Raw genomic sequence first — 27,695 nt, forward strand, 5'->3', positions numbered from 1 at the left:
AAGATAAGCGTCAACTGGGACTGCGAGACTTACTGTGACGTACTCTGCTGTTGCTGTAGTGGTAGCGTGGGGAGAACCCGAAAGAGCACTACGCTCAGTTATTGACACCCAGTCGTACTGGACTGTGTATTTTGGTGTTGGAATCTTACAGGTTCGGAGGGGCAAGAATTTTGGAAGGCTGGTTGCTTTGGTATTGGAGAGTGTCCATGCTGCATCATTGCGTGGGAAAATAATTCTGGCCCATTGCACTGGCACTGCTCAATATTTTCGGACTGAACAGCACAACAACGCAGTTTCTTATTGAATTGCAATGTAACGAACAAACACTTTCACTATTGGTGAACATTGTCGACATTCTTTGGGGAATTGCGAACAGCCCTCCCCCAAAGACGTGTTCGTCTCGGCTTGTTCTCTTCGCAACCAGACGATGGAGGCGGTACCCAATTGTGCAAGTCAACGATGCCCTTCTTCCCTTCTTCTCTGCTAATAGCATAACATCATGTCCTAGAGCTATCTAACCTCGTGGCAAACCTTTCCTCGTCGTATGATCCGAGAGACAGAAGATATTCGAAAGGCGCACACAATGAACCGAGCGAGTCAAGAATACTTTGAACCCTGAGCACCCAGACAGTGGTCGTTGATGCCATCAAGATCACACTACAAGACCGAAGACCGAGAACTGCCAAGCACCGAGCTGCGCATATACGAATAGGGGTATGTCGAAAAGCGCGAGCTTTCGCTCCCACGTTACATTCGACCGAACTCCATCCTCTCTAGACATGACACCTACTTACATGTGAAAACGAACCATTGGTTCTTGTTAGGACAGAGGAAAGAATTTCAGCAGTCGTGATCGGGCAACTCAATACCCCTTTACTGCGAGAGCCAGCGTAACCTGTTTTCGTTGCAAGTTCGCCGAACCGAATGAGTCAACGAGCAAAACTCAACGAAACTTTTACGTGAGGTTATCCGGGAATAAATAGTCTTTATCACTGGTTGATTGCAGTTGGTTATTTCCGAGCAGTCGGGATGATCCATTGAAAAAGGTAACTTCCGCCCTGTCAGGCCATGAACAGATCTTGTCTTGTCTTATCTGTATTTCTAGATTACCAGGTACCTAGTATTCTAGATCTGCTGAGATTACCGGCATGCGGCAGTGTCAAGAGATGGTGTCTGACGAGTTGGGGAGATGGCCAAAAAGTTGCAAAACAACTGCCGTATCCGGCCTAGTCGCTATCCCCGCCCGGGTCCGGCCATAGGTGAGACGTGAGGACGGTTGAGCAAGAGGTAGAAACTTAGACTGTACAATAAGAGATTCTTTCCAAATATTGCCTACTACAGAACGCAATTGCCTGCAATCATCATTCGATTTAACCTTGATCTGTAATTGTGGCTCTTGCTTCTACGCCGCACTCCCAGAAGCGGAAGTCTGCCTCACTCTTATACGTTGATCGGCTGAACCCTTGTCCTGGCCTTTCATTCCTACCTGCACTGTTGACTGACTGACTGACTGACTTTCTTTTTCCCTACGTATATACGCGGAGTACCCCATGGCTCCAGGAAGTAAAAAGAAGGGGAAAAAAGTACCTTCTGGACCTGTTGCCGATAAGCCTTGTCATAACTGTCGACGTCGAAGACTTCGCTGTGATCGTCAACTCCCCCACTGCGCAAAGTGCGACGCAAAAGGCGTTGAGTGTCTGGGCTATTCTCAGATCTTTCAGTGGACGGGTGCTGTTGCTTCAAGGGGAAGACTCGCTGGCCAGCAGTCCAGCGCTGCCTTGTACTCCCCAGCACGTCCTTCTACTGCCCGCTCAAGAGCGTCGTTATCTTCTGTTTCTTCCCTCTCGTCAAATTCACCTGCATCTACTTCATCCGCATCATCCGTCGCTTCGCCATCCGTTCCCTCGTCCTCACCCGCCTTTATTGCCCCAAGCCTTTCTCAAGTCGAGGAGGTTACAGAAACGTCAGACGCCGAGTCTGGAACGGAAATAGATCTGTTCATTGACATCGATAACAACGTCGACGATGAGAACGAAGATGAAGATGATGCTGCGACCCCCCTAGCGAGTCGTGATACACAACTCGTCTGTACCACCATCCACAACCAGAACCATCCCCTGGCATCGGAAACGTCGACTCCGTGGGTGCTCGTCGATCCCTTGTACCAAGACATTACGAGCAACCACAGACAGTATCTCGCTTATTGTAAGTTTCCCAAGAATTCATTGGTTAGAGAAACAAGAGAGACATGGCTGACAGGCATGACCAGTTGATGCGCGGCTCAGTCGAGATTTTGTAGCCTACGACGTGCCCGACAACCCCTTTCGAAATCTACTCAAATTCACTCAGGCCCACCCTCTGCTACGTCAGGTCATCATCGCCGCCTCGGCAACGCACATGTACAACCGCTCTCGCCCGTGGCTGTCCTCGGACTCGCTAGAAAGAGGTCTTGGCCCGAGGAATCTGCTCATGGATGCTCTCGAGGCTAAGCATCAGGTATTGCGCATGTTGCCGTCTGCCCTGCAGAGTATTGAGTCTATCGGGGGTGACATTGTCCTGGCCGCGATTCTCTTCCTGATCAATGTAGAGCTGATAGAGTCTGGCAAACATAATTGGAAGGCTCACTTCGATGGCGCTGGGAAGATCATGAAGTTGCTTGGGCCTGTTTCTGATGTGGACGAGAGCTTGAGGGACTACATTGTATCCGACTGCTTCATGTGCGTGATCTTCATACCTGCTGCCACCTCCTATTGCTAACATTTGCCAGATATTACATTCTGGAGTCAACGTTTCGGCCAACAGATTCGGGCTCACACTCATATTTTGAATCATGTCAAGCGCTACAGATACTGGGCAAAACCACGAATAGCTACTACTGTTGCCCACCGCAACTCCTCGAAATTATGCTAATAGCAGCTCGACTTTCTAACACAAAACCGGACGATATGGTCTCGGCTGACATGGTCACTGCCGCTGGAGCAGCATTACTAGACCGTGCTAGGAATTTCGACGTTATACCGTGGGCGCAAGATATCGACCTCAGCACCATCCCCCCTACCGAGCAAGATCCAGTGTTAAGTCGATTTAGAGTCGCAACATCCCATCGTCTCGCCATCTGTCTCTACATTCTTCATGCGATACCCACGGTGGGAGCTTGGGTCGGTGAAGATCTCGCAGACACGATATTTTCCGAACTACATCAAGTGCTGAGCATTATTCCCGACGACGATACGAACTTCAAGGCTACGACATGGGTTACGTTTGTGTTTGGCGCGTGTGCCAGGACAGCAGAGATGAAGGACTGGGTTACTGTTCAGATCAAGAAGCTTATGCTTGAGTCACCTTGGGGATTCTTATATGCAGCGCGAGATGCTCTGCAGATGTTATGGAGCGTTCAGGCTGAAGGGATGCCGATGACGAGCTGGGTTCAGACGTTGAGGGATCTACATATGGACTTTTTGATTGTTTGAAGACAGGGTATTCGTCAACAGCACCGTTAGGGAAGCACTCGAAGGCCTGATTAGCAAGGGGTTGGAAAGCCACTGGAAACCCTTGTTCTCCCGTGTTTGACATATATTTGACGGTTTTCCACGATCCGGTTCTGGCGTTCATTGGGGTTTTTCAACTGGGTATACCAAGGTGGACGCCAACAGGGGCGGCTTAGGATCCAGGAGTATATTTGGTATGGGACTCAGCAGACTGAGCACTGGACGATTATCTACGGCGCTATGATCTACGATTTATACTCTTCCATTGTACTGGCGTACGCTTCCAGAAGCGACATGATTCCTTTGCAACTGTTTTCACTGACAAGTTATGTTCACGTCTACCGGCCCCTTACTCAGCTCCCCTAACAGCAGCTTTCCAGCCGATGAGCCTCCTCCAATGCATTTTCTCAGCCCCAACAAGGCCTATCAGACCCCCGCCATTGCAAGATGCCTATTTTCGGAACTCTGGGGTTTATTAACCACGGTCAGCTCGAGGTTGCACACTCCCCTCGACCGAGTATGTCGCACAGTCCCCACCTTGACCGCCCCTGACTGACGGCTTTCGGAGAACATGTGCCCCGGAGAGATGGGCTGAAACAACTGTGCCAGGTGCTTCTTTGCTGGGGGCACGCCTTGTAGTTTCGGACGGTCACATTGTTGCGCGGACGGGCAGACGTCGGATGGCTTCCGGTTCCCGCTGGTGATGGCACGAGGGTTTAATATGAAGCTTTAAGGTTATTGGGTTTGTTGGGATGACATTTTTGTGCCGGAGACTGGGCACTGAACGAAATGGAGTGATAGGACGGAGGATTTTGCAACCGTGCTTCATCCAAAAGCCGAGAAGAGCCTTGTCTATCCTGTCTTATTGTTGTAGGATGGTGAGACTTGGTCAAGCAGAATGTGTTTCTGGATAATTCAAGGCCAAAAGTCCGAAGCAAACGTCTATTAATTCTCTCCAATGGCCGGATACTCGGTATCTGTATGCATCTGACAGAGGCATCGCAGGTGAAGGATAAAGTGGTGAGTAATAATGTATCAAATTTGACACTGGCTCTACCAGGTCCTATATCTAGATAGTTGAAAGCTATGGATTTGTTTATGAAAGATTCCTTCCCGTAAAAGCATCGCCATAGAACAAAACATTTACTCGCCTCTGATGTCTCGCATCGTTTACGCCAGTGCGTTGACCCGTAACTTGGCTCCCATCCCGTATTATAGCGCCATCATAGCAATAGCACCTCTAACCTTCCCCTGTTAGCTGCCAGATATTTGCCCAAAATTCACCAAACACATAAAGATTAAACAGTACCATACACACCACTTTTACCTCTTGGCTGCCACTCGGCAACCGTTCTTCGAACACAACGCTAAAGCATACAACTCCATCCACTCCTCGTCATCTCTCGACTCGATCTCACTATAAGCCTGCGCCATCCTCGCCACAACGTAATGCGTTTCCAGAAGAGCGTACTGTTCTATAATCCCACGTTAGCGTTCATCATACCACATTCTCCCAAGACTTACGACCAATACACGCTCGAGCACCGCCGTTGAAGGGCAGATATCCCCAGCCAGGTCTCAGATCCTTCCACCTCTCAGGGGTGAACTCTTCGGCCTTGGGCCCGAAAACATCTTCATTACGATGCATGGCGTATACGTTGTAGAACATGGCTGTTCCCTTGGGAACGAAGAGTGGTGACTCTCCGTCGATGCCGCCGCCCCGGGGGATGGTGGTGTCTCGCACTGCGACGCGGGCGTTGGTGGGGATGACAGGATGCAGCCTCAAGGCTATTTGGTTATGAGAAACGATGTAGGGCTGAGATTCGTAGGGGTGGGCTCACATTCGTTGACGCACCATTTTAGGTAGGTCATGTTTTTTAGCTGACTTGCAGTAGGGGGCTCTTGGCCAGCAACATTTAGAACCTCGCCCCGGAGCTTTGCATAGATCGCAGGCTTCTTGGCCAGGAAGAAGAACAGATTACCGAGAAGACCCGATGTAGTGTCCCTGCTTGCAAGTAGGATGTGTAGGATATGATGACTGAGCGCCGTTCTGTCATTCGCTACATCCATCATCTCTGTCAGGAAACTGCTGCCTGAGCCATCTTCAGACTTATTCAGAGACTCTTGAATGAAAGCCTCGAGATACTCGTACACCCTCTTTCTCGCCTTCTTAGCTGCAAAGTTGAATTTGAGGGAGTGGAGTGGGCCAAGTTGCATTTGTTGGATGATCTCTTCGGAGCAAACCATGTAATCATCGACAAACTGCTGTTCCCGAGTGTGATCTGCATTTTGGATGAGCATATTGGTTGAGTGTCCCATGAGGAATTCGGTGGAGATATCCATGGTAAGAGCCAGGAAAAGAGGCTGGAGATCAACTTCTGAGCCATCGGTAGGGACATGCTGGAGGAAGGATTGGAAGTTTCGTTCGAGAGTGTCTAAAAAGGGAGCGGGATTGTCTTTCCTGAAACTTTGTCTCAGTACAGCCCGGGCTTGCTTCCAAGGATGGCCTGATAGAACGAAGATGCCCTGGCCAAAGATATGACCAATGACTGAAGTTCGAAACTCGGGAAGATCAAAGTCATTATATGCAGTGGCAAGGATATGTTTGATGTTCTGAGGGTCGCAAGTGTAGACGCATTGCCAAGACCACCTCTTCTCGATGTAGGTAGTACCCATCTCCTTGAAGGCTTGCCATGTACTGTCTAGATATCGTTCAGGGGACTTTTCAAAGAAGATCTTGTAGAGAAAATCGAAACCGACAATGGGATCTTTTACGGCCACTTTTCTTGTAGCTTCTTTACAGCCCTGAGCTTGTGCAAGTCTCCATCTTCGAAGATATGTCTCAAGTACACCAAGAGGGACAGGGAGAAAGAGAAGAACGATAGTGGCAAGCAGATGCTGCTCCAGAAACTTGAACAATAATAGACTGAACATGATGAAAGAGGCTGAATTTGACAGCCTCAGGGGAGTGCAAGTCGGATTGATAGAAGTGGAAGGGAGCTTGGGCAGCCACGTCCAAAGGGGGAACCGAGAGGTAAAAGTACAGCAAAGGAACCAAGTAAAAGCCCTCAAATTATCCCCGAACTTTTGGATCAATGTCCCAGATCTAGAGCACAAGAAGTAGGGGGACATACAATGTGTACGCCCCCTTTTATTGAGGTCGACCATGCGGATCGCTTCCCGGGCATTGCCTTGTCATGTCATCGTGCTGTTTTGGTTGGGCTGCTCATCGTCGTGCAGTCCCAGGCGCCACGATATAATCCCATTATTCCAAAAACAGAGCTCGTAGCAACCCCGGAGCCTGTTAATTACGACGATATACACTCTATGAGCGTTTATTGGAGCTGTTGGCTCTCCAATCAAGCCGTCTATTTAGGGCAAGGCTTAGAATAGGATTCCTAGTATACGCTGCCCCCACAACAGACAGACGTGTGCTGTCTGCTGTCGCTGTCACTAACAACACCAACTGCAGTGCGACGGAGAATCAAGAAGCCCGAATAATGGGTCTTTATTCATTGATCATTATCCTCCAAGTAACATCAGGACCTGGCGTGGATCTAAGGGGCGATAGGACACTCAGGCTTGTATCAGGAGAGCAACCCACACACCGGCTGTGCTAATAATTCCTTGGTCGGTTGATATCATCAGCTGAGGATGTTGCATTCTCTGTTCTAAGAGGTCAGCGCCACTGGTGACACGAGTGATGACGGGTTCTATCTTGGTCAGGGGTATGAGAGGAACCCGGGAACTGACAGCGATGCATGAGCATGAGCATGGGCATGAGCACGAAGCATGAACACACTTAGGCAAGGCAAGATTTCAGATGCGGCACAGACCGAGACAGCGTAATGTATCTCACCATGAGACATTGACAATTTACAGGAGCTTTGCAGAAGCTGTGCCATGTCAAGATACACTCCAAGATTTAGGCCCGAATACCTAGCTAGGCGCAGTAAATACTATCCATGCTGATATGCAGACTGAGGCTTTTGGGACCTAAAGACCTGCCTAATTCTATATCTACCGTGTTGAAGAGATGGCCACACCAACAGAGACCGCATAGAAGAAACTACATCCAACAGAGACAAGACTACATTCGAGGTTACAGAATAGTAATATCCTCTGTCTTGATATGTCTTGCCCATCAATGTCTTAGTATGAGGACTGGATCTTGTCTTGTCTGCCGCTAGTAACCCGCAATGTTTTAGTCTGGCTTGTGGAGAATGTCGTCGTGTTTAACTACTGCATGTCATTGTCATAAATATCTTTTTTAGGCGAGGCGAAGGCGGCTCGGGACGGAACACTCGGAGGTTGACCGTTTTCCTTCCAAGGGTCTCCCCTGAAGAGAGTGAGGCTTTAAAGGTCAGTTGTCAGTACTCAAGGTTCACAAGGGCACGGGTGCATACTGTAGGTAGAGGTGGAAGATAACATGGAGCAGTCAGGCGAGCCCCAGGATCTGGGACTGACAAGAGCCAGGATTCGTGATATGTCAATATCAGATTGAAACAATTGGAAACGTGAAGAACTGATGTTCCGGCTGACAACAAGGCAGAAGCCGACTCACGGCAGATTATGGCGATCATCCTGTTTCTCAAACGTCCGGATTAGTACTATTGTCTCAGATATAATGTCTGAGTTCGTACTTGTCCAAGCACGCACACGCCCACGCCCCGTGCTCAAAGATCCTGCAACCTGAAAGGGTCATGGACAAGACAACAACAGCAGAGCAGAAGCAGAAGCAGAAGCAGAAGCAAGACCCCGGGAGAGCTGATGTCGTGCTTCCAGACGATAATACATGCGGTTCCGTCGTTGGCTCACAGGGCGAGTGGCTGTAGACCGGGGATAGTGATTGGACTGGGAGCGCCATCTGTGCTACTGTTATGAGCTCTCTCCGACGTGTACAGTGTCAGCCGGGTTCGGGCGGACCAAGCTGTCGGATCCTTCTATTTTCTGCTGTGGTTTGTTGTATGTCGAGGTTGCATTGAACTCTTTCCAAATGATCTTACATGGTTAACGAGTCAAGCCAGCCTCGTAGTGCAGTGTTGGTGGTGCCTAGTGAGTAGTGTAGGTCCTTAGTGTCGAATTGGGTAGATGCTGTACACTCTGAGGACTGTCTGCTTTTGGTTTTCAGCAGCTATGTTCTAGGGATCGTATTTAACCCTGCAATATTCCCTACAAGGCCCTTTTCTCTAGATATGTTGATCATCTCTTGTTGGTCTCTGTACCACTTACATGCGTGTTCAATATTCGTTTTTTGATTCAGCCTCTTTTTTCCCCCCTCCTGTCTTCTGTTCCCCTTCCTTACCCTTCCCACGCGTTGCTTTTTCTTCACCTAAACACCATCCTACCTACTTAGTACCTACACTACACCTCTTGGCCCACCCACACTATGGAACCAATTGTCTCACAGGATGGTAACTCGATCGACGCCTCAAACGACGAGTCTACTATTTCCGAAGTATTTGGTCGTCCTATTCTCGACTTGCATCTTACCCTTTGGGATCTGTTCCAAGATGCGGCCCATTCGAGCCCAGACGCAGATGCCGTTGTCTCGCTTTGGCAACCACACAATCACTTGTCAAACGACCAACACCAAGCACCAACTGGCACTCACGAGCCATACCTAAGATGGAGCTATTCGCAGCTGAAGGACAAGGCAGAACGACTCGCCGAATCTCTAGAAGAGTTGGGTTGTCGAGAGGGCATGCGACTAGCCGTCGTTCTTGGCAACTGTGCTGAATGGGGTCTCTTCTTCTGGGCAGCGGCCAAGCTTCGCATGGCTTTTGTGCCTCTTGATGCAACTGTTCCTCTAGATGCAAAGAAGGCTATACTGTCCGTCAAGCCACAGGTGTTGGTGGCACAAGATGTAGACGTTACAAAGGCGCTCGACCTTTCTGACGCCCTGATTTCACAGTCCAGTATATGTATACTGTGTACGGAGGGCGACCTCGATAGCTGGCTCCAGCTGTCTGATCTTCTAAAGCCTACAGAGCAACTAGACTCGACACACGCGATCACAGATAGTGTTGAATATAACCCAGACGAAGACCCAGCACTGATTATCTTCACAAGCGGAACAACGGGCGAGCCCAAAGGATGTTGGCACACGAACCGCAACCTCGTCTCCCAGTGTTGCGACTTTGACCCCGAAGTCAACGCCATGGGGCCGTTGAGATGGCTTATCCACACGCCCGTCTCGCACGTCTTCGCCATCAACAACGCTCTTCGCGCATGGCGCTGGAGTGGCACTGCTGTGTTTCCCTCCAAGTCTTTCAACGTGGATGCCACTCTCAAGGCCCTTGTGCAAGAGCAGTGTTCCATCATGTCAGCCACTCCCACCCTCGTCAAAGCCCTCATGGCACACCCCAGCTTTCCCAGCGCAGATCAACTCGACCTTCGTATTGTCACCATTGGCGGTACGTCCATCGGCGCTGAAGACATTCGACTATGTCGCGAAGGCTTGGGTGCCCAGATGGCCATTCAAGTCTTTGGCATGAGCGAGGGCGCTCCCATCATCACCTGGCAGCGATACGACCCTGATCTGGTAGACGGCTGGCATCCTGGTGTCGGCAAGGTTCTTCCAGGAGCGGCAGTGAGGATCTGCCGGCCCGAAACACGGGAAATACTACCTCGATCGGAGATCGGAGAATTGCACATTGGCGGGACATCTGTCATTACGAAATATTTCAACAGGGGTGCTGATGGGTCCATGTACACTGATGAAACGGGCAACTGGTTAGCCACTGGAGACCAAGCCAGGATCGACGAAAAGGGCGTCGTGTATATCCTTGGCCGGTACAAGGATTTGATTATTCGTGGCGGAGAGAACATTTATCCTATCAACATCGAGCGGGAACTCCAGCAACTCGATGGCTTGCAGGTTGGTTGAACATAAATCCATGCATTCCCTGTGTCTAACTCTCCAGCAGGTTCAAGTCATCGGAGTGCCAGACGATCTTGCTGGCCAAGTTCCCGTTGCTATCGTCGTTTTACCCCAAGACATGACTAAAGCGCAAGTCATGGAAAAAGCAAGGAAGGCCGACCAACGTTACGCCCTAGACAGCGTTTACACCCTGCAAGAGCTCGGATTAGAAAGGTTCCCATTGACAGCTCTCGGTAAAGTCAAGAAACAACAGCTCAAAGCACGAGTGTTGAAGCATCGACAAGCGGACAGTACAACCAAGACTCAACTCAGCAATGGAGCATCGATACCACCCTTCGTCGACAAGTTGCTTGGCATCTGTGAACAACTCACTGGTACTCAACCCTCGGTAACAGAGAGTTTCAAGCATCTCGCCGATAGCATTACTCTGCTGCGCTACTGTGACCATGTTCTTCGTATCTGTGGCCAAAGACTCTACCTGCAAGACTTCGTCGAGAACGATACGATCGAAAAGCAAGCACATCTTCTATTGTCCCGAAAGCTACAACAAGCTCGCCTTGTCATTACCCCAGAAGTTCCCAAGTATAGTCCGCCCTCGTCCAAGCAACAAGATCGAACCTCCGCCTCCGCCTCCAGCTGTGGTTTTGCGAGTAGCCCTGCTGAAGAGAAGGATACTTTCTTCTTTGCCAAACGGGCGGTAGTACGTGCAGGCTTCTCCCCTTCCGACATCGAAGACGTGCTACCGATCAGACACTCGCTCCATCGGACGGCGATTGGGTCACGGCCGCAGTCCTACCACAACCGCATGGTGTTTCGCGTCTGCAACGTTGCGCAGCATCAGATTCTGCGCGCCCTGCAAAAGGCGCTGGACTCGAGACCGATGCTCAGGACGATTGTGTTCCCTGCCTCGAATCGTGTTCCGTTCCACGCTGTTCTTGTAACCAGTTCCACACTACTTGATCAGCTCATTCACGAGGTCGAGGTCGACTCTGAGGAAGATGCGTGGAACATCTTCAGAGATGACTCTCCACAGGCTCATTCGTCGCCCTTTATGTTTCAGATTGATGTTGTAAGAACCATGTCAGATGGTCAGCTATTTCTGAGCTTCACGTTCAATCACTCTGTTATTGATGCGCTTTCGATCACTCATTGGTACCACGAGCTCGATCACTGGATTCAAGACATTAACACCGATATCCCAGCCTTGACTCCATTTCGATTATTCTCCGATCTTTTCACGCAGTATGAAGACAGCGAGCCTGCGCGAAAGAACATCGCATTTCATACACGCAGACTTCGCGGCATCTCTCGCTTCAGTGGCGCCTTGTGGCCACCTCAGAAAGCCCCTGGCCTGTTGATTGCCAACGACGAAGGCTCTCCGCTTGTAAAGGAGCGTCGCCAGGTTCGTGGAAAGGTCTGGAATGGCCAGTGGGATACTCGCGCACACGAGTTCCAATACCCACGTTCTGGTCGAGTTCTTGCATTGTCAAGTCTCGCAAAACTACAGGATGAATACAGCATTCATCCGTCACTTTTCACCAAGAGCGCCATAGTTCTGTTCAATGTTCTCCAGACTGGTTCATCCCACGCATTGCTCAATGTCTGGGAGAGCGGACGCTCTTGGCCTTTCATCCCGAAGTGGATGGATAAGCTTCTTCCGCCAGCAATGAGTATTGACGGTCCTACCGTTCAGTGGGTACTGAACATGACTGAAGTGGCTCGTAACGAGACTGTGCTCGAGTTCCTCCGGCGCATGTTGGCTGAGAGTGAAGAGACAAAGGAACACGAACATGTTCCCTGGAACAAGGTTGTTCAAAACCTCAGTGACGAAGGGCCAGCTGCAGTCGATGCGTCATTCAGGCAGTCTTTCGTTTGGGATGTTTCCCTAGTCATGAGTCTTGCAAAAGGACCTCAATCCAATTTCACTTCTCTCGAGCCCCTTGCTCGCTATGACTGGCCTGACTGGTAAGCCTAAGCCTTTCTACTATTGGACCTACAACTAACATGGTGGATAGTGGATTTTTCTGGAACGCGTTTATGATTGATTCAATCAACCTGTATTTTATTGCTTCTTGGGACACGGCGCAAATGAACGACAAGGAAGTCGAACGACACTGCGATGATTTGTCGGATGTAATGAGAAAACTGTGCGATGAATGTAACTGGAACAAGAAGTTGAGCGACGTGTTTCGACTATGAGTAATGATGGGATACAGATGGGAATATGAAGGAGTTGTTCGGGGTATGGCATTGGGCATGATGCTTCAAGCATATGAGAGTTATGACGGGTATCATGATCAGGTCACGGCAGAATATTGGGAGGCGTTGTCAATGTCTTTGTTGTTATTTATTTCCTAATCGTTTACATTTTGAGGCCCAACTTCATGTCAATTTGTTCTATCCAGGCACCACAGGGCAATACACCCCTTAAACACCATTGCTATACATGTCTAGACCTGAGCGAGAGAAGTATTTCTTTCTTATACAAAAGGACCATGTCCTCATCTCAACCTTTACGGCCCCGACTCATAGATGAATCCTCCGAGCTCTTCGAGTCCCGTTTCCAATATGAAGGATGCAGAGGACTCACTCCCCGGTTCGGATCAGGCCGAAACGTTGTCAGTTTTCTGAAGCGCGCAGTCCCGGTGAGTGGTTCAGGAACCGTTTCGGGAGCCCAGAGGTCACATTCCTCCCGATGTATTTGAGTCCTATCTTTCTCGCTAAAGGCCATTGCATCACTGACGATACCCATGACTTCAAGGACGATAGAGGAGCGAAAGTTCTCATGGCAAAGGACATAAATCCACTCTGTTTTAAGCTCATCAGCAGTGTTGTAGTCCTTCTTGGGGATAAACCTCTTGATATCATCATCCATGAGCGCAATAGCAGTGTGGAGAATTCCGCAGTCTGCTGCTCCAGGACTTGCTGGGCTTAGTTGAGGTTCGAATTCATTGTAGACATGCGAGAGAAAGTCCTCAAGGCGGAGAAGACCAGCCAAATCTCGAAATTTGAGTCCTCGGTCCTCAGAGCGTCCTTTTGCGTCTCTTCTGATGGTCAAGTGACGTGTCCACAACTTGTCCTTGTTGTTGGGGCGCTTTATGGCAACCATGCACCCGCAAAGCATCTTGGGTGACTTGCCACACGTCCCCATATCGGTCCGAAGAAGAAGTTCCAGAGCACGAAGACGACGACTAAGTGCCTGTAGGTGGCTCTCTGCAAGGACTGGGTGATACTCTGGTCGGAGCTGAGGAAGCATGCGACCAACAACAACATCAAGCATAAGGTCAACTGCAGTTCTCAGAACTTTGATATCAGAAATGACACAGTTCGGCTGCATTCGTAGCATAAGATCCCAGAAAAGCTGGGTTGAAAGCCAAAGATCTTCGTATCGAGCTTTGACGTCGTCCATCTTTTCGCACTGATCGTGAACCTTCGCTAGGAATTGCGGCCCTTGGAGGTTGAAATCTCGAGAAAAATAGCCTGCGATCGGTGAGCGAAACTCTCTAATGCTGAAAAGCTGTAAGTCTGTAGGACCACCGAACATACCCGCCGGACTGGCAATTCTCGAGTCGACGAGCTCTCGAAGGTTTTGGTTAACTGCTTGCGGGGATGAAATAGGGTGAGCTTCCTGGGTTTCCATATTTCGCTCAGAGCTCTGGGCAAGCTGGAGCGATTGTTCTCCTTGGGGCCTAGGATCTGGAGTAAAATAGCCAGTATCAGTTGAGCAAGGCTCGAAGATATCAGGCAGTATAGAGTCATCAGGGGAGCCAAACATACCTGCTGGACTCTCGATTCTCGAATCCACGGTCTCTGTGCGAGGCAGACTCCCAGTCTTTGAACCGGGGCGAGAGCCTGACGCGCTTGAGATGTCTCCCCGAGAGTTAGGTCTCGTGTTCATTTGGAATCAGGCTTGATAGAAGCTGAAGGGGATGGTTTCGGAGGGATTTGGGAAAGCGGATGCTTGAGAAGTTCAGACGGGATGGGCTCGCCAAAGACTTCTGTAAACTTAGACTTGCTAGTAATACTTCGCTTAGTAGAATCTGTAGACTGACTATTCAACTCGTCGCTCATGCTCTAAAGAATTTGGGTTGAGTCAAGGTCCTTCAGGGCAACATGTGTTGGGTTCTGTCGTTATATAGTCAAAAAGTGAGAATTAGCCTAGTAATCCTATATCATTCTGTGCAAGTGAATTGCTATTGTTTTTTGAGCTGGACAGGGACTTAACACCCAGAATATAATTCATTCGTTTTGCATCCCAACTTGTCCAGGTGAACCAGGCCTTTCATCAAAGAATATCAACCACATTAACTTTTCTACTATACGTTCACACATAAATCATCTTCACAACAGGACATGGCTGATCTTTCAACATAATCCTCAAAGGGCAACGGTTCATCTATTGAACAAGAAGCGAATTCACCACACCCTCTTCATGTTCAGACCCTTTGTTCAAAAACCCATCCCGCTCACGCTCCCGTTCTTCCCGTTCTTCACTGAACCGGGCTTGTATAAGAATCTTCTGCCTCTCAACACAAATCATCTTGGCGTTTCCTTCACCTCGACAAATTTGACAACAGCGCTGAAGTTTTTGTTTGCTTGTAGGCTTTGTCTACTGAAGGCCCTCTTGTCACACTTATCTGAATTCCAACAAGCCCTCCAACAAGCCTTCCAGAGGCTTCTTCTCCCCTACTATCTTGGAGTTATTCAGCCCTTCTGTCGCCAACATGGGTTATCCCAGCGGTCGCGAGCACTACCACGAACCTCTTCCCCTCCGTTCTGGGACCCAGCCATACTGTTCCCTGCTCTTCTCGCAGCGTCATCGCAATAACAGGCCTGAGCCCATCGATCTCAGTCTAGTCGCCGACTTCGACGAAGACGATCTCCCTCTCTTTTATAAATCACCTCCGGGCCCCACCACTGCAGAGTTACAAGCAGAGATCAACGCAGAGTTCGGCGCTCTGATAGGAAACAGCAAGCAGCCCGGGGGAGAAGATTTCCTTCAACAGAGAGCTCGCCTGCGCCATGTCCCAAAGATCGAGCGTCCTTCGGTTAATATCCTTGAACCTCCTTCTCGCGGATATTGGGCACCTCTATCTTCAAGCTTTGAAATGCTCCCGTCTGAGGGCAGCCCATCACCAACTTCAGAATATCATACTCCACCGCGAATTCGAAAAGGCTTCCCTAGAACTCTAGACCTTGAGTTGACAAATCAGCTTGAAGGGCCCCCGTATGGAAGTAGCTCATCATCACCTCAGTCCGGGTCAGTTTCTTCATCAGACAGCGACAGTCCCGTTCTATGGATGCGTCCGCTAGAGCGCATTCCTCTGTTGCCACCCACTGCCAGATCACCACGTTTTGATGCCGATACACTGCAACCTATCGCCGGAAATCCCTACAGACGTAGTTCATACTTCAATGACCGTCATGGTTATTCGACTGCAGAGGAGCACAGGCCATGCCAGGAAGACACCAAGGACACATGGGGAGGTGCATGTCTCGACTGCTTGTTCTTCGGTGTCTTGTTTGTGTTATTCATGTCCGCTATCTTTTCGTATGCTTGCATCGTGCTTTTGTTCTTCCGCAACTGGTCACGTACATAGCGAGCAGGGGATCATGGGTTCGAAATTTGGGGTAGAGTCAGCTATGTGCATGGCAAACTGGGCATAATGCATCGAAATTGCGTGGCGTTTGGTGTATATTGGGGCATATCGGCATTTCAAAACTCTTCATTAATATATGCATAGACGGACATAACCCGTTAGAACTGCGAGGTAATAACTAAACAAAGTGTATTTGATTTGACCCGACCAGGGCTACCATCTTGTGAATGAGCAACCATCTAGGTATATTGTGCTAATATGTCCGCGGGTATCAAGCGCTGCAGCGCATGCTTCCCAATCTACTACTTGTACATGCTGCCAGCTTAACATTAGATTTCTTCCTCCTCTTGATCTATCGCTTGTTCTCGTTTCCCGGTGCTAATCTCCATGCCCGCAGAGGTAGACTCTGGAGATGTAACACCTTTGGCTTGATGTACCAGAAGAAAGTTGCAGCACCAAACAGGACACATAATATGTTCACTGTATAGTATCCGTCGTGGATCATGTGACATGTTCCGCCGCCAGCCTCACATCTCTCCTTCTCAGACTGTACAGCGCATGAGAATGCATCTTTGATAAGTGTGCCCTTGATTGTCGTGGCATCTGGCTTGCCAGGCTCGCATGTAGCCACAGTGAAGCTATCAACGAGCCGGAGTACGAAATATCTAGGGAATGTGCCGCCCAGATTGCAGACACTGTAAATTGTTAGCTTCGTGGCCGCGGCATATGAGTCCGGTGTTACTTACGTTGCAAGGAGAGTCATGTAAGTACCGCCAATGACGGGATCAGACACCCGGGCATGGAAGGCAGAGACAGCGACAAACATGATTGTGTTTGTGAATGTTGAGAAAAGGTGTTCAGCGATAACCACCAATAGATACCAAGATGTAACTCCTTCATCGGGGAAAATAGCGACGACGAACTGGGCGGAGAGAGCAGCGACAAGTCTGCCCACAAATCCCCAGCACCAAAGGCGCATCGGCGTATACTTTTGTGACCACATTCCGGCGTAGTAGCCCAGTCCAATCTCGAATGGGAAGTCGATGAGAACCGTCAGCGCCATGTTGTCCTTGCCAAAGCCCTTGTCGAGAAGCTTCAAGTTTGTAACGCCGTCGTTGGCCTGGAAGCCAATCTTGGCAATCAGATGAACAATGATAATGGTCTGGACGTTCTTGAGCTTGAGAATACCCCACATGATGCGATAGACATCCCAGACACCATCCTCATTCTGCGACTTGTCCTCCTTTTTCAAAAGACCAAGTCCCACGGTGACAATGATGTATGACCATCCCCAGAACTTGAGATATCCCCCCAGTGAGAGAAGACCATCATCTGAGGGAACCGCCCTGAACCACTTGTTGGCAAAGTCGGCAGCATTGAAGGCGAGGAACACAGTGTATGACATAAAGTGGCCAGCAGTGAGACCAACAGTCTGCGCAGTTGAAGCGTATGATACATTTCCAGGCGTCAGGAGAGTGAGCGCCCAGCCGTCCACAGCGATATCCTGGGTGGCGCACATGAGGACGAGAAAGAACCACCAAAGCATGAACGAGAACGCTGTCATGCCGCCAGGCTTACCAGCGGTGGCCATCATGTCTTCCACATGAGATCCTAACCAGAGCATACCGAAGCCGGAGAGAAACTGAATCGGGACGATCCATGTCTTGCGCCGACCAATCTTGGGACTCCAGACAGCGTCCACGAAAGGACTCCAGAAGAGCTTCAGGGAGTAAGGATATGAAGCGAGACTGAAGATACCAATTTCGCTGTACGACATATGATTCTTCAGCAAAAAGGGCACAGAGCCTGTGGCCAAGCCCATGGGGATGCCCTGCAAGAAGTATAGAAGCACCAAGAGGAGAAAGTTCCTCTGGTCTTGTCGAGGAAGATCGAAGAAACCATGGTTGTTGAGAGAAGGGGTCTTGGGGATCGGATCGTCGAGGGAAAAGGACTCGCTCTTGATGAAATTGGCCGCAACGTTATCGGCGTCTTGATTGGCCGCCTTGCGGCGCATCTCTACTCCGCTGCTCATTTTGCCGTTGCCGTTGAGGTGACCGTTTCCATTCGCATCCTCTGCTTCTGTCTTGATCGTCAGGGGCGGCCGGGCGGGTTTGTTTTGAGGTCGTCGAGCCCTGGCGGTCATAGGGGCCAAGAGTAACGGAGAATCGAGGCTACGGCGCGTACAGTATAAAGGAGAGGTAGTACCGTGGAAGGATGTAAAGGGGGGTTGAACGAATGCGACGAGGCGTCAAAAGCGTCAAAGTCAGATGCGGGTGGGTTCGAGATGTCTTGTCGTGACGTATAAACTGGAGAATTTCAAGGATAGAGGTCGTAAGTAATGGAAAGCCAAGAAGTAGAATTCGAAGAGAAGTGAAGAATAATGCTTGGGAGTGAGTGAGTGAGAGAGAGAATGTATTGTAGTTGAAGGAATGAAGAAGAAATGGAAGTCTGTATTTGTCAGTTCCTGGAGTGCTGAGCTAGGTATAGAGGGCCAGTAAATCTGAAGCGGGCCTCAGATACAGAAGGTCACTGCTGGCCTGTGTTTCGGATACGGTTTGGCGTATAAAAAAAGGGAACCTAGCAGGCTCCCGCTACCGTGGCCTTTAATAGTGAAATATGATTGGACTGTTTTTTGAAGATGGATGGATCTAGGATCTCGAATGGGGATAGGTAAGGATGAATCTTCTACCTGGCCTTTTTGAAAAGCTTCAGTGGCGACAGACAACATCTACGTAAGAGATATCTTAATCAGACGTAACGATAACCGCCGGAATATTTTTAACCCTCTACAAAAGTATCCAAACTGACTCTGAACCCAACAAGGTGCCACGCTCACAAACCGCTGCGTGAACCTAGCAGACCCGAACCCCAAAAGCCAAGGACTCTTCGGAACTCGCGTCTTTCCAGAAGAGGAAGCGCGTCAGGGGTTGGCTGCTGATGATGTTCCGGGGTCACAGCCAATAAAAACAAGTCCGATCTGTCACTGGAGGATGACTTACAGATGGAGACCAAGCAAGACATTGGCTGACAAAAATGCCAACAAAGGTGCAGTATCAATGATATCATTACAAGGAGACTAGTTATTTTGATAAACAAACGTACAAAACCCCCTATGCATACCTTACTTTGATCTATGAATTGAAGGTTGGTAGAGATCACATGGTCGTTCCATTCGATGCTAGTCAAAATTTGGAAATTTGAGAACTCTCTTATCTTATCGTTCCCCCCGTCACAGCTTCAACCAATGGTAGCCAGGGGACCAATTGTTTGTAAACAGACTGTAACAAAACAACATCATCAGCAACCTTACTCACCATCTCTTCATCCCATATATACTGGACAACCATGTCATCCGAACCAGCTACTCCAACCGATAGCGAACTCCTTGATCAAGAAATAATAGCGCTTAAAGAGCAAGGTCAGTCGTTAAACACAATGCCGGCGCATCAAACATGATCTAATGCATTCAATAGCCGCTGCTTTGCGCAAGTCGCTCAAAATCGAAACATCAACAATTCTTGCTGCGCCCTCAACACAAGCTTTTCTCAAGCCATCCAAGAATTCTCTATCATCCCGGAATATACCATCCCGCACGAAGCTCCTGAGCGAAGCCGACAAACAAAGAGCATATAACCAGCAATGTCTTTATCGCATAGGCAGCTCTGTCACTGCTTTCAAGGTCCAAGACCCCGATCCCAATGCAGTTGACGGAGGGCATGTCCTTGGCTTGCGCTTCGAAGTCATGTCCAAGAGCCAGTTCCTGCTCCCTTACTATGTCATGCTTAACAGACCATACTTCAATTCCAAATACCTGCGAATCCACCGAAACACTCTGCCCTCTGCGATACCCATAGCCGGCTTGGCAGCCCGTTATCTTCCGGCACCACGCCCGGAGAGCGACAAGTCTCCTCAGCAAAACCTCGACCGTTTCGTCAGAGCGCTCCGAAGAGAAATCGTGCGGTATCACAACCGACTCGGTGTCTCTGCGGACCTGCGACGAAGTCTCGGATTGCACGACAGGGTGGACGATACAGTTCTGCCTGATGACATTGTCGAGGTTGGAATAGCTGATATTGAGGCCAAACAGATTCGATTCTCCTGGGCTGATGATCGAAGTGGCAGAGTTGTTATGGATAATGACGGGAGGGTTATCAAACTTATGATGTTTGGTAGAGAAGGCCGCGATTGGGAGACAACGAAGGAGCTCTACGGAAAGTATGAGCGAATCGAAGACGTGGCCAAAACCCTCCAGACATATGTCAATGGTTGAAATCCGCAGTCAACGATAAGTCATCTTGGCCATCAACTAAATTTTGGTGTGGCGCATTGAGCTCCTCTTCAGTAAGGCTCCAATGACGACAAGGGATCTGCATGATACCGCTTTCTCAGAAGGTGACCTGCTTCAAGAGTGGGATCAACTTGAACTCAACGAGCTACAAGCACTACTTTGCATGACAGCGAACCGAAGCAGCCGTTATCGCCGCCCCTTCGAGCAATAAGCCCTTTGACACCTTGAGAACCCAGCACTAGAGAAGCGGTGTCAGGAGGGGTATGATACAGCACAAGCCACAAAGATCGCAATGCATTGCACATACTTATCAACCGAGTAAGGGCATTACAACGCTTACTACTTACCAGGGGCCTGGCATTGTCGACGTGTTGCGCCTGAGACACCTGGCATGGGCTGTTGAACTGTCGGTGTGTCAGCAAACATGGGCGACAACACCAACTCGAGCACCAAGCTACACCGAGTAACACGATGCTTGATTCACCGACAAGACTGGTCACTGTGTTGCGTGGATAGATGTGTTATTAGGAATCCGAATAAGAGAATATTTCGAGTCTCGGGTTCCAAGTGTCGTGGTGGGACTATGCCCTGTGTGATAATGTTTCAATATCGCCGAGATAGATAGTTCAATTGATACACGGCCAGACGTATTTCTAGTCAGCTACCTTATGCCCACTGTTGTTATAGTAGAATGAGCGGATCCTGAACTTTCGGCATGGTGGCTTACACCATATCAGCAGAAGCCAATGCTAATAGGCGAGGTTTGGGCAATACGCCGCGGGTCATGAGAGTATCTTCAATGGAGCTGCACTTGGGCACATCTTGTGGCAATAAATACAAGTTAGACCTTTGACAACTCATCCAAATCCCACACGCCACGCTTCAATTGTTGGCAGAATCTTCTGGTCTAGCATGGTTAGCAAGCGAGCCGTTAACAAGACAACTGACATACCTCGATCTTTTCCGTGCGCACTTATCCCTCCATATTCCTCTGTAGTAGTCTGTGATTCTCCCGTCTTCACCAATCTAACGGCTTCTTTGCCGTCAGCGCAGCCCCGGAACCAAGTGGTTCATCCCTCTCCAACCTAACCCCAGTCTCATCATCCAAGATGCTCCTATCTATCTTCCACATGGCCACTCGCTCATCCACAATCTGCGTCCACTTCCTTAAAAGTGGATGCGCATCAGCTACATCTGAGAACACAACATCTTCGGCCCCTGTAGCTTGAGTGACTTCATATTTCCAATTACCATCTTCAGACCAATACTCAGGTGTGAACAAGCCTTGTGTACTAAGTTCTTCGCGTGCTTGTTTCAGGAGTTCGGCGATCTTGGAAGAATCTGATTCGTTAAGACCACGAACCGCTTCGTTGATGCCTTCGAGCAAACCCAGAATTTGACCTGCTCTCATGCCAACGCTTGCGCCAAGGCTGAATCCCTCGTCAAATCCAGCTTGAAGACTGCTTTCTTTTGAAACGGTAATGCCCTCCCGGTATCCAGCAGTTGTGTGCTCTGTTTGCAACCGGCGAATGTCTGAGGGGTGTGGTGCTGCTGACTCATCATTATGACGAAAATCTGTAGGGGATGAAGGTTCCGAGCCAAAAACGTCGTCTAGAGCATCATTGGTAGCTACAGTATCAGCTTGAGGTTCGCCTTGTGGACGAGCGGTAAATGCCTCGTCAATCATTTGCTCGACTGGTTGAAAATGCATGGCTGACATTGAAAGTGGTCAAGGTTTAGGGTACGTGGGTTGAGTTTTGACGAAATATTTTTGACGTTGTTTGAGTGGAACTCTTTGGGTGGCGCCAAGAGGTGAAACCCCTGCATGTAGCTGCAGGAACTGGAGGGCTTATAAGTTGTCCGTGTAAAGAGGTTAGTTTAGTGGTATTCTTGAGATTTTCAGATGAGGTCTTGCGCTTTCAGTTTCTGAGCCTGGCATAACCCAACATAATGAAAAATGGCACGTTATTAAACTGGGGAAAGCTTGGTAATCATCATTCATCATGGCTAATTCTATTCTGCCAACTTGCACGTACTACGAAGGATCATAACGTTTACTATCCTGGCCAAGTCCCGAGACACTATCCAGACAGTACCATCATTCTAAGAAGCAACTGCTTGCTCACCAGCATGTGCAGGCATCCTCCCCTCGGCGTTCAAGGGCTGCAACAGGTGGTATTTTTCGCGGAGATAATCCTTCTGATTCTCTCTCATCAACCCCAATTCTAGCAAAAAGTTGACCACGTAAAGAAAGTCCTTCACATGTGGTCGCAGTCCATCCTCTGCTTGACTGTGCCCCGAAGGTAGAGCGAGGACGTCGGCAATTGTGCTGGCGATCTCAAAGAGCTTTTGTATAATACCACTACCTTGCGTCGCTATACTCACAATACTATCCAACTGCCCAACCAAGCTGCGGAGTTGTATTGATAGTCGAGACGCCGGAAACTGCAGCGACAGGCCTTCGTGCGTCGTATCTGAAGACCCTGAACGCAAAAGCCCCTGCGAGAGCGCCAATTGCCAGAGCAATGTGCGAAGCCAGAGTCTAGTGATAAAGAGATCCGCACGCTGTAGTTCTGTGAAACCTGCGTGTCCCTCGGAATGCATCCTTGCCTCGGCCGCTGCAGCATTCATCTCAGCTTGGTCAAGCTGCACCTGCTTGCTTTCAATCCACTGCACCGTCAGCCCGCCGATTGCACCTCTTTGAGACTGCCAACATGCGAGGAACGTCTCATCCAAGGTTAGGAAGAGCTCTATTAGGCAGTTGAAGCCCACTCGAATATGTTCCGGTGTAGAAGAGTCCGGTGCTGAAAGATTGGTGTGTAGAGGTCCCATGATACTGGGGTATCCATCAGCAATGGTGAGGAACCTTTCGTGGATGTAGGCTTCCCAATAGACTTGCTGAAATCGGGCCATAGGATATGGTGTCCGAGTAGGATCTGGTAACGTGCGCTGGTGAGCCTCCATGATCTGAATTAGTGATATAGCCTCCCGGATGAAGCTGAAACTTCTGTCGAGTCGAGGCAGTCCCATAGTTGATATCTCGAGGTAGATGCATGTCACGATGCGCTTGATATTGTGAGGCATTACCTCATCTACACGTCCCGGACCATGGGAGCCGACGGCAGCACGATGTTGTGCTTCGAGACTATGATATACCAGGTTGTTTATCTGGGCCGCTACACTACCATGTGAGTTGTCCGCGGTTTGTGATAGAAATGTTGTGACAGCCGCATAGGCGTATATGAGAGCTGCATCCTCGAAGTTGTGATGCATCATTGATATTGACCTGACGATTTCATCAGGCGTGATTGCAGGGCTGAAAGGATACACCACCTTCTCAAACTCGGGCAGCAGCGAGTGAAAGAAGCCTGTGGTGTATGCCTCAGAGTTTGGCGAATAAGGGCCTGATATTGCTGAACCAGGGCTACTCCCTGGCGGCCACTCACTAGCCGCATGAGGCGTTGAGTGAACTGCCGAAGGAGACACAGAAGCGCTTGGCGAGAGTGCATTTGGCTGTTGGTGCTGGAGGTTTGCTTCTCTGGCCTGGGCTACAAGACGCCCACGCTTCGGGTTCTGGCGTTTCCTTGGGGCAGTGGATCTGATGCATTGCACATCAAACTGGCGGCATGGCGAGCAGGGGTTTCCATCATCGCACTTGACCTTGCGTACTCGGCAGCCATGACAGGCGGGCATCGCGAAGGGGCAATGGTATTAGACAGAGCAGAGGTCGATATAAGAAAGTTACAAAGAGTGGAGGTCAATGTCAGTCTGTTTGGTCCGGAGACAAGGCGCGTTTAATTTAGCATGGAACAGATGGGGTCAGGTCAGGTAAGGTCGGGTCACGTCTGCGAGCTGAGCTAAACGCTTGTGGAAGGCAGACAAGATGAGTCACGTGAAGGGAACGAGCATCGTCATCTAAAGGTATGTGGCTTACATTGAAATGCCAGAATTAGCAATTGAAGCTATTCATTCAGTAAATTGTCATGAGCGATAGTCTCTGCACTCACTTAATTAGCTGCCAAATGATGATTGAAATAGTGGTGGAGTTCTCTGTTGAGCTAGGTGCTATAGATGCCTGGGCTGTAGTTTGAGCCGTTGACTCGTGTTCAGCAAGGACAGAGCCAGATAGCATGCTCCCCTGATTCTAATTCTGATTCTGATTCTGGATCTGACTCTCAAACTCTTATACAAAGTTTATGGGACGTTGCGTCTCCTAAACTTAAAGTAAATCAATATTGCGAGTCATTGACAGGAAATCTTGAACACGATAGGCTGATGGATGGTTGCTCCTCATGCACATTGCTTTTTGGTGGTAGATCTCGCGTACATGGTTGGTGCAGAGATAGCATGAACCTGATTTAGACCCTCGAGTTCATGAGCAAGCATGAATGTCACTTCGTGTTAGAAGTGTATGATTCGGTTTGTTCATGAGCTGAAACTGAACTATGTTTGGTTGATGCTGGCGATGCTGAAAGCTCAATCAAGGTCGGCCGATATTCCTCTTTCATCGTAATGAAAGGCCATATTTCACATGATCTCATTAGCCAATTGTCCCTTACAGGACTGTTTATAGCCGGAGACATTAACCCGAGGGTATTAACAAGGCGGTGTCCTGATATTGAAACATTATCTACCCACAACATGCAAATATTACTCGGTCTCGACTTGTTTCATCCTGCACCGCATAATATGTACTGATAAACCTCCTATTTTATCATGTCGTAGCTTGCAACACCCTTGGTGCAACATCATACACTGTACATGGTCACAAACCGCCTGGCAGGGTTGACTTGTTGGGAAATATTCTGGAACTGTAACCCAACGGCAAAGGAACCCACAGGCCACAGCAACCATGTTTCTTTTACGAGCCTCGTTGTTCAAAGCGGATCTTGTCCAATCTGACATCTCGGCCGGTAGTGGTACAGATACACATCACATCCCTACTGTAGAAAAATAACAGGCGGTCTGGGATGCATAGTTCACCTGTCATGGGTTTTTCTCCATCACGGGCTTCCAAACCCTATTCCAGATTCTCAGCCAGCACACAATTTTCCTTCGCCTACTGTCATCAACCTTACAGGTGGACGCAGTTTTGATCCTGAAACCCTGCAATTCCCCCGGGAGCAGTACCAGCTATTTAGGCCAGTCCGAGTAGCAACAGAAGCTAACTAGTAGCTCGTCGGCACCGGAGCCACGGTTCTGAGTCTGACGCTGCCGCGGTCCGGGGGCTACGGGGAATGTGATCCCTGCGTCCGGACAGGACACGCCTGGGCTGGGTTGGGCTCAACTCGTGCTAGACAGCGTGTCTATACATTTGGATGGTGTTTGCCAACGACTTCTGACTTAGACAGAGAAGCGGTCGACTTGAGATGTATGTATCCGTAAATCACACCCCCAGCATCTTTGTTTGCAAAGTCTGGTCCCTTTTTTTTTGCTCCCCCTCGACGCGGCACTTGCACGGCATCTGTCGAACCCCCAAACCACCTTCAGTTCAGATTTGCCTCTGATCGCATGGCGAGCAGGGATCCCTTTGCAACGGTCTAGCACATCCTATCGAGAAATGAGCACCGCCGCCCCGGGTGATCTGACTCTTTCGGTTCCATGTACCGTGGAATTAAGGAACCCACCCACCACAGTCAGGATCAGGGTTGGGGTCGGGGTGGGAAAATAAAGAAAGGGAAAAAAGGAGGACGGGTATGTTTGATGGAGACTGCACCAATAGGTTCTTAGGTAGGACTCAGAATTCCAAAAAAGACTAAGACAGGACCGTCCTCATGGAACGCACTCCGATTGGCGATGTCATACCCTCAGACCTTTCTTCATCAACGAGCGCCGTTCAGAAAAACTCTTTCGTATTTCCTGTAGGGAGCACCCCTTGTCCAGATTGCTGTTTGTTCATTGCCAGTGACATTAGCAATGACCGACCGAGGTGAACCTCGCTGCGCTTGAACTGTACAGTACAGTAGAGAGAACGGTTTGAGCACGTCTTGCCGGTAGTCGGTCAAACTTGGAGGCTCGCGTGTAAGAGGATGGCCCCCAGAATGCCAATCTTGACGTGTCGCAGTTGTTTGCCCCCAAACCTGTCAAATGTCGGAGGAATAATACCTTACCCTTACCCATAACCACCCATGCCTTGCTTCACTTTGCTTCAGTTGACTTCACATGGCTAAGCGTACTCGGGAAACCTTCCTTGCCACTTAGACAATCCCAATTCCCGGAACCTCATGAACAGTATCCGAGCGATCGGCAGAGGCACGGGACCGTGGACCTGGGATGGTTTTAGCAGGCTATGTACAAGGCCGAGCAAGCAGTGTTGCCGTTGGTGCGATGCCATGCGATAGGCAACGGAGGATGGTGGGAACTCAAAACTCCAGACGGCCGTTGGTATTTACTCCCGGTTGGCTATCTCGTCTCGACTGACTGGCAGGGCTGTGACAGGCGGCTGGGTCTTTGTTAGTGTCCCCGGTTGAAGTATTAACGTGGTCATGACCGTAGCTCGGGAAATGAACTGGCTCGTGCGAAGGAGATTCTTGGCTAGGCGATGGATGGATGGATGGGTGAAGAGAAAGGGGTCTTGTACGGAGTAACAGCTAGTAACCACAGGCACGCACGCACGAACGCACTGCAACATGTTGCATCAATTACACGATAACCTGCAACATCAGCATCAGCATGGTTAGCATGACGGACACAGCTGGAGACTCTAATAGACCAGCTCAGCTAAGGGCTAGGGCCAACCCGAAGCGGTGGGCTACAGACGTCACTCGACTTAGATTGGGAGACAAAAATCGATGCAACACGGCCTGAAGAACCGGGGAGACGTGTACACTTGCTTGACACTTTTGTGCAGCAGCGCAGTTGGTGCGGTGTGGTATGACATGGGATGACGAGAGAGGTTGCGAATACGCTTTTTGCTTCTGTTGTTTGTTTGTAGTTATTGTACAGTACAATACAGTATAGTGATCTCCCATATCTAGGTATTGCTTTTTCGATTGAATCAGTGTTTTTGCCTTTGTGTCAAGTCAGTAATTAATCAGATGGGATTGACTCTTTTTTTATCCTTTGTTGTCTCCCTGTTTTTGATCTTGTCTCAACCAGAATGATGTGTCGTTCGGATCAGTGACAGCCATGGCGACTTGTCATAATGCCACACCGAGAAATGCCATCATAGCTGAATCGCTCACCGTCCTTTTTTCCCTTTTTTTCTTCTTTTTTTTTTCTTATTCTTCCTCTCTTTTGTGTCTTTGCTTTCTCCCCTTGCGCCCCAACGTATTAGCGAAGTTTTTTTGGTCCCAATGCTCATCGTGGCGTCTCTTCTAGAATTCCGTTTGGAATAGAGGTCCCCAGCAGGTAACATGCCTTATCCTGGTCCCCAAAGCCGCTCTTTTAGTATTCCCCACAAGCCCTCCTGGTAGTGCTGGTCCACTGCACTGCAC

General features: G+C 49.4%; 9 protein-coding genes across 9 annotated transcripts; 4 read left to right on the forward strand and 5 right to left on the reverse strand.

Moving 5' to 3' along the window:
* Positions 1–1,550: 1,550 nt before the first annotated feature.
* Positions 1,551–3,470, forward strand: J7337_008712 (uncharacterized protein; the record flags this gene model as incomplete). Its single annotated transcript, XM_044826322.1, has 3 exons — positions 1,551–2,205; positions 2,300–2,717; positions 2,870–3,470. The coding sequence occupies 3 exons, from the start codon at positions 1,551–1,553 to the stop codon at positions 3,468–3,470; spliced, it is 1,674 nt and encodes a 557-aa protein (XP_044679239.1).
* Positions 3,471–4,811: 1,341 nt separating this feature from the next.
* On the reverse strand, positions 4,812–6,422 carry J7337_008713 (uncharacterized protein; the record flags this gene model as incomplete). Its single annotated transcript, XM_044826323.1, has 3 exons — positions 4,812–4,963; positions 5,013–5,276; positions 5,375–6,422. The coding sequence occupies 3 exons, from the start codon at positions 6,420–6,422 to the stop codon at positions 4,812–4,814; spliced, it is 1,464 nt and encodes a 487-aa protein (XP_044679240.1).
* A 2,455-nt stretch (positions 6,423–8,877) lies between these two features.
* J7337_008714 (putative NRPS-like protein biosynthetic cluster) lies at positions 8,878–12,340 on the forward strand (the record flags this gene model as incomplete). Its single annotated transcript, XM_044826324.1, has 2 exons — positions 8,878–10,368; positions 10,418–12,340. The coding sequence occupies 2 exons, from the start codon at positions 8,878–8,880 to the stop codon at positions 12,338–12,340; spliced, it is 3,414 nt and encodes a 1,137-aa protein (XP_044679241.1).
* A 537-nt stretch (positions 12,341–12,877) lies between these two features.
* On the reverse strand, positions 12,878–14,269 carry J7337_008715 (uncharacterized protein; the record flags this gene model as incomplete). The annotated part of the gene is made up of 1 exon (XM_044826325.1): positions 12,878–14,269. One exon carries the CDS (start codon positions 14,267–14,269, stop codon positions 12,878–12,880), a length of 1,392 nt encoding a protein of 463 aa, XP_044679242.1.
* An 826-nt stretch (positions 14,270–15,095) lies between these two features.
* J7337_008716 (uncharacterized protein) lies at positions 15,096–15,971 on the forward strand (the record flags this gene model as incomplete). Its single annotated transcript, XM_044826326.1, has 1 exon — positions 15,096–15,971. One exon carries the CDS (start codon positions 15,096–15,098, stop codon positions 15,969–15,971), a length of 876 nt encoding a protein of 291 aa, XP_044679243.1.
* A 352-nt stretch (positions 15,972–16,323) lies between these two features.
* On the reverse strand, positions 16,324–18,114 carry J7337_008717 (uncharacterized protein; the record flags this gene model as incomplete). Its single annotated transcript, XM_044826327.1, has 2 exons — positions 16,324–16,666; positions 16,718–18,114. The coding sequence occupies 2 exons, from the start codon at positions 18,112–18,114 to the stop codon at positions 16,324–16,326; spliced, it is 1,740 nt and encodes a 579-aa protein (XP_044679244.1).
* Positions 18,115–19,316: 1,202 nt separating this feature from the next.
* On the forward strand, positions 19,317–20,241 carry J7337_008718 (uncharacterized protein; the record flags this gene model as incomplete). Its single annotated transcript, XM_044826328.1, has 2 exons — positions 19,317–19,389; positions 19,445–20,241. 2 exons carry the CDS (start codon positions 19,317–19,319, stop codon positions 20,239–20,241), a joined length of 870 nt encoding a protein of 289 aa, XP_044679245.1.
* Positions 20,242–21,277: 1,036 nt separating this feature from the next.
* J7337_008719 (uncharacterized protein) lies at positions 21,278–21,946 on the reverse strand (the record flags this gene model as incomplete). Its single annotated transcript, XM_044826329.1, has 1 exon — positions 21,278–21,946. One exon carries the CDS (start codon positions 21,944–21,946, stop codon positions 21,278–21,280), a length of 669 nt encoding a protein of 222 aa, XP_044679246.1.
* Positions 21,947–22,362: 416 nt separating this feature from the next.
* On the reverse strand, positions 22,363–23,952 carry J7337_008720 (uncharacterized protein; the record flags this gene model as incomplete). Its single annotated transcript, XM_044826330.1, has 1 exon — positions 22,363–23,952. The coding sequence occupies one exon, from the start codon at positions 23,950–23,952 to the stop codon at positions 22,363–22,365; it is 1,590 nt and encodes a 529-aa protein (XP_044679247.1).
* Between the last annotated feature and the right edge of the window lie 3,743 nt (positions 23,953–27,695).

The sequence above is a fragment of the Fusarium musae genome, chromosome 6, assembly GCF_019915245.1.
Source record: "Fusarium musae strain F31 chromosome 6, whole genome shotgun sequence".
Lineage (NCBI taxonomy): Eukaryota > Fungi > Ascomycota > Sordariomycetes > Hypocreales > Nectriaceae > Fusarium > Fusarium musae.